The sequence below is a fragment of the Tachypleus tridentatus genome, unplaced genomic scaffold (assembly GCF_004210375.1).
Source record: "Tachypleus tridentatus isolate NWPU-2018 unplaced genomic scaffold, ASM421037v1 Hic_cluster_2, whole genome shotgun sequence".
Lineage (NCBI taxonomy): Eukaryota > Metazoa > Arthropoda > Merostomata > Xiphosura > Limulidae > Tachypleus > Tachypleus tridentatus.
The window spans coordinates 38195651-38202238 of record NW_027467782.1 but is presented as its reverse complement, the minus strand read 5'-3'; the positions used below and the strand labels follow the sequence as shown (position 1 = coordinate 38202238).

General features: G+C 34.5%; 1 protein-coding gene across 1 annotated transcript; it reads left to right on the top strand.

The window, feature by feature from the left end:
• Nucleotides 1-213: 213 nt before the first annotated feature.
• Nucleotides 214-4413, top strand: LOC143242140 (uncharacterized). The gene is made up of 2 exons (XM_076485455.1): nucleotides 214-2395; nucleotides 2610-4413. Exon 2 carries the CDS (start codon nucleotides 2649-2651, stop codon nucleotides 4095-4097), a length of 1449 nt encoding a protein of 482 aa, XP_076341570.1. The 5' UTR covers nucleotides 214-2395; nucleotides 2610-2648; the 3' UTR covers nucleotides 4098-4413.
• The last annotated feature ends 2175 nt before the right edge of the window (nucleotides 4414-6588 follow it).

Genomic DNA, 6588 nt, shown 5'->3' with positions numbered 1-6588 from the left:
ATGCTGTCTCGCGTAACAGTTTCACAGCCTCTTTGAAGGAGATGTCCCGCAGTGACACGTCGTTCACCTAGAAAATCCGTAGGAGACAAAAGAAATGTTGTTGTATTTTTTTCATATTAAATCGTGCTGGAATAAACTTTGAAACTAATAAAATGATTCGACTTACAGCCAACAAAACATCTCCCCTCTTTAGACGGCCATCTTGGAAAGCTGCACCATAGCGAAGAACATCTGTTACAACTATGGCCACCTATAAGATAAGATGTGAGCTATTAAATAACAATTATTATTGTATTAGACTCACGACAAGTTCTATTGATAAGCTGCTTTCTCACTAAAGATCTTAAACTGTTTATTCTCCAAGCGAATAATTTACTTGTAAAACAAATTCTGATCTATAACGTAGAGTTAATATTTAAAATAAGCCATATAACGTTTAATTAATTCTAGTTATGCCATTCAATTATAAATCTATAGTTTTGTTTTTATTTAATACAGGCCGTGCATAGTTTGGTAATTAGAGCTCCTAACTCGCAATCTGTAGGCCACGACTTCGAAACCGCGTTTCTGAACGTGCTTGCCCTTTCAGTTATGGGGTTTACAGAGCCACAGTCAATCCTACTACTCTTTCACGGAAAGAGTTAACGGTAGGTGGTGTTGTAATTAGGGCGAGTGTTTCATGGTCCGCCACCAGAGAGTGACACGTGTAACGATCTCATTGTCCTACAAACCAGATACGATTATGTTAGGAAGTAGTATCAAATAATGCGTTGCTAGGAGATGCCATGTGATAATATAGTTAAGGGTTATTCAACATAGAGCGTGTTGCTAGGCGACGAACTAGTAACAGAAGGTGCACTCCTAGAAACAGATATTGAAACCAAGAGATCAATTAGTAGATGTTATTACCAAGCTTATATGGGATTGGAAACTATTACTTTCGTAGAACTGCTTATAGATTTCAGTTGTTCTCAACTTATGTTTACAGTTTTAATATATTTACCTGCATTGGTCTTACAAAAGTGGACGGTGCTTTCATAGGCAGAAGGTATTATTTGGTAAATTATTAAATTGGACAAAGGCCCATTGTGGGGTGTCTTAAGATGTGATTACATCAAACAATTTAGTCTAGACTTAATTATGTGTTCTATAATTTACAAATTAATTATGTGTCCTATAATTTACAAATAAAACTTATTTTATTATTTCAGTGTGACAACTATTATGACACTGTTATCAGTTTTTATCACACGTATTATCTTAATTTGTCCAATATTTGAATGAGACATTCTTTATAACCAATAATTTACCCTGCATCTATCATTATATGTATTAAACATTTCACTAATTCATTTATTCTCTAGTTTTTGGTTTTATATTGACTTACATAGCATATTTTTTGAATTTTGTGTCACAAGCCTAGTGTGTCACACATGACAAGTTATAAGATGTCTTCAAATAACGTTCACTTTCATTAAACCTAGTATGTCATACACCGACAAGTTATATATAACATGTCCTGAACTAACGTTAGCTGTCATAAGCCAAGTGTGCAGTGGCGGATTTAAGGTTGTGTGAGCCCAGTGGCTAATAATTTACATACAGTAAAATCTTGACAGTTATTGGTTTTAACAAACTACGCACACTTTTCTGTCATCATAGCAATGTGCGTAAAAACAACAAATTGCCAAATCGTTAGTCTTAACTAGTAATTTACGCACTTTCTTGTACTAGTGTTTTGTATATAAGAACCAAACCTATTTTTCTTTATAGATATTTGGATTAATTGTTTTTCTGCAATGTTTAAATATTTTTAAAAGTACATTTTAAAGAATATTCAACATTGTTTTACCATAGAATTTGGAACTAATGTATATCTCTTAAGATGTCCGAATATAGTGATATATTATTGTCTGTCCTGGAATAGCTAGGTGGTTAGTACGCTCGACTCGTAATCCGAGGGTCGCGGGTTCGAATGCCCCACCACACCAAACATGCTCGTCTTTTTAACCGTAAAGGCCTTATAATGTCACGGTCAATCTCACTGTTCGTTGGTAAAAGAGTAGCCCTAGAGTTAACGGTTTTTGACTTTCACACAGAGCTACACGAGCGCTATCTGCGCTAGCTGTCCTTAATTTAACAGTGTAAAAGTAAAGGGAAGGTAGCTAGTCATCATCACCAACTTTTGGGCTAGTTTTTTATCAACTAAGAATGAGATTGCCCATAACATCACAACGTCCCACGGCTGAAAGGGCGAGCACGCTTGGTAGGATGGGGATTCAAACCCGTAACCCTGAGATTACGAATTGAATGCCCTAACCACCTATCTACACTGGAATTTGTTGTTTTTTTCAGCAATGGAACTCGACCAGAAATCGTCGCATTTCTAATCTTGGTAAGCTAACCACTATGTTTCACCCAGAACGAATAGATATTATTGGAATTACGGCCAAAAATGTCGTTAACAGTAATTGTTCCCAACTAATGCATTCTAATTATGATAGTTTTCTGATATTGACTAGGAACGTTAAGTATCTTTTATCAGCCTGTCACGGAGACTAGTATCTTTAAATATCAAATTTCTTTCTCGTTCTGATTTTTATTATTAGGTAGCTTGCTTCTGGTCACGAACAGTTCCGTCGAGAAGTATGAAGATGTCTTCCTTCTCACTAATCGTCACCAAACAACCTACGTTCGAAATAAAACCGGTAAAGAATCAATTTCATTCTAAACAGGATTTTATCATTCCTATTGTCATGTTACACACCAACAAGTGTCAGCGTCTTAAAACTCTAATCACCAACAAAGGTCAGCGTCTTGAAACTCTAAGCATAAACACAGGTCAGCGTCTTGAAACTCTAATCACCAACAAAGGTCAGCGTCTTGAAACTCTAAGCATAAACAAAGGACAGCGTATGGAAACTCTAATCACCAACAAAGGTCAGCGTCTTGAAACTCTAATCACCAACAAAGGTCAATGTCTTCAAACACTAATCACCAACAAAGGTCAGCGTCATGAAACTCTAATCACCAACAAAGGTCAATGTCTTGAAACTCTAATCACCAACAAAGGTCAATATCTTGAAACTCTAATCACCAACAAAGGTCAGCGTCTTGAAACTCTAATCACTAACAAAGGTGAGCGTATTGAAACTCTAATCACCAACAAAGATCAACGTCTTGAAACTCTAATCACCAACAAAGGTGAGCGTCTTGAAACTCTAATCACCAACAAAGGTCAGCGTCTTAGAACTCTAATCACCAACAAAGGTCAGTGTCTTGAAACTCTAATCACCAACAAAGGTCAGCGTCTTGAAACTATAAGTATCAACAAAGGGCAGCGTCTTGAAACTCTAATCACAAACAAAGGTCAATGTCTTCAAACTCTAATCACCAACAAAGGTCAGCGTCTTGAAACTCTAATCACTAACAAAGGTGAGCGTATTGAAACTCTAATCACCAACAAAGATCAACGTCTTGAAACTCTAATCACCAACATAGGACAGCGACTTGAAACTCTAATCACCAACAAAGATCAACGTCTTGAAACTCTAATCACCAACAAAGATCAACGTCTTGAAACTCTAATCACCAACAAAGGTGAGCGTCTTGAAACTCTAATCACCAACAAAGGTCAGCGTCTTAGAACTCTAATCACTAAAAAAGGTCAGTGTCTTGAAACTCTAATCACCAACAAAGGTCAGCGTTTTGATACTCTAATCACCAACAAAGATCAGCGTCTTGAAACCCTAATCACCAACAAAGGTCAATGTCTTCAAACTCTAATCACCAACAAAGGTCAGCGTCTTGAAACTCTAATCACTAACAAAGGTGAGCGTATTGAAACTTTAATCACCAACAAAGGTCAGCGTCTTGAAACTCTAATCACCAACATAGGACAGCGACTTGAAACTCTAATCACTAACAAGGGTCAGCGTCTTGAAACTCTAATCACCAAGAAAGGTCAGCGTCTTGAAACTCTAATCACTTACAAAGGTCAGCGACTTGAAACTCGAAGCACCAACAAAGATCAGCGTCTTGAAACTCGAAGCACCAACAAAGATCAGCGTCTTGAAACTCTAACATTTTACTTTTAATTCTAACTAATCACCCTTCACCTGTTTCTTTGATGAAATGTTTCACAAAACTTATGTAAATTTGTGTTTTGCGAAGTGTTAAACTGAGAGACAATCGTATAATTAGTTTAAATCTATTTGAGTTTGATTTCCCCGTTGTTCATTTGATTCATGTTGTCTCTAAAGAGTCGCTCGTGCCATCAATACTTTGAAAAAAATCATTTGCACGTTGCTGCACGTTACTGGCATTTCGAAAACGACCACATCAAATAGAACTCGAAACGTAAACACAAATTCCTTGATTCTTTTGAAGAATAAAAATAATTTTCCTTTGACATATTAATGGTCGTCATTGTTTTCAAACAAAGTATGCTTCACTTTTTTAATAATTGAATGAAAATTTTAGAAAACTAAATGTTGTACTTTTGTTTGTCTCTTGTTGATTACTCTATCGACAAACTGTGGTGAGTCGATCAAACTCCGACTTGATATTTATAAACCTTCACAGTTAATGATAAAACAAAACACAAACGTGATAATAGGAAACATTTATTAAATGTTTGGGAATCCTCAAAATAAAACATAATTTAATGATAAAAGAAAACACAAACGTCATAACAGGAAACATTTATTAAATGTTTGGGAATCCTCACAATAAAACATAATAATAAAACAAAGCACAAACGTGATAACATGAAACATTTATTAAATGTTTGGGAATCCTCACAATAAAATTGAATAATAAAACAAAGCACAAACGTGGTAACAGGAAACATTTATTAAATGTTTGGGAATCCTCACAATAAAACATAATTTAATGATAAAAGAAAACACAAACGTCATAACAGGAAACATTTGTTAAATGTTTGGGAGTCCTCACAATAAGATATAATAATAAAACAAAGCACAAACGTGGTAACAGGAAACATTTATTAAATGTTTGGGAATCATCAAAATAAAACATAACTTAATGATAAAACAAAGCACAAGTGTGAAAACAGGAAACCTTTATTAAATGTTTGGCAATCCTCACAATAAAACATAACTTAATGATAAAACAAAGCACAAGTGTGAAAACAAGAAACATTTATTAAATGTGTGGGAATTCTCACAATTTCATCATCAGCAACGTGGGATAGAAAACAAGCAAACAATATTTGTAATTACAACAGAATAATTACAACACACAAGAATAAAGAACTTGAATATATAATTATAAGTTGAGGAAACGAAAATGTGGCACAACTGAAATAGTCAAATGAAATGGAGGTTAAATATAGTGAATACTGTGTAATATTTAATGATGAAGCAGAGTTTTTATGTACAACGTTTCTTTACCTTTAGGTCACGTAGCGGCCTTTACTAACCTACAAGACATAGGTTTTTCTGTAGGATTTCTGCATCAATAGAGTTCTCAAGTGAAAGTACAAACACATTGTTGATGGTTCACTTTTAAGTTTTATTTAACCATCTCATAAGTGTAGATACCAGAAGAAGTTGTGTTGAAAAGTTATATTTAGCCTATTTTCAAATGGGGTATTCTGACTTTCAATATGATGTACAGCCAATAAAATCACTTTTAGCAGCGACTTGTTGCTGTTTCCCAATAGCTTTTGATGTGGTAATTAATCAACACAGGCAGGAGCCACAGTTTTTGTCAACAAACTCCTACTAACGTCACGCGCTTCCTGGCGCTAACATCGTAAGGTTTCAGTTTTGACGTCTTTTCAATGTCAGAGTAAGAAGTATTACTTTTAATTGTCTCACTAGCACGAGGGTTGATTACATTTGAGACAATATTTGAAATGTTAGACCCTCTTCCAGCAGAGTGGTTCTGTTTTAATTCAAATAAGTATTCTCGTCAGTATTAAATCTCTACAGGATAGCACTAGAATCTCTGCAGGATAGCACAAGTTTAGTGGAGTTCTTTACTGGTATACAGATATTTCCTTAAATCTCTAAATGATAGTACTAGTTTAGTGGAGTTCTTTACTGGTATTCAGATAGTTCCTTAAATCTCTAAAGGATAGTACTAGTTTAGTGGAGTTCTTTACTGGTATACAGATAGTTCCTTAAATCTCTAAAGGATAGTACTAGTTTAGTGGAGTTCTTTACTGGTATACAGATAGTTCCTTAAATCTCTACAGGAGTTTAGTGGAGTTCTTTACTGGTATACAGATATTTCTATAAAGGTACAAGATATTATATCTTATTTATTAATAAGATATAATAATAAAACAAAGCACAAACGTGGTAACAGGAAACATTTATTAAATGTTTGGGAATCCTCACAATAAAACATAATAATAAAACAAAGCACAAACGTGATAACATGAAACATTTATTAAATGTTTGGGAATCCTCACAATAAAACAAAATAATAAAACAAAGAACAAACGAGATAACAGGAAACATTTATTAAATGTTTGGGAATCATCAAAATAAAACATAACTTAATGATAAAACAAAGCACAAGTGTGAAAACAGGAAACCTTTATTAAATGTTTGGCAA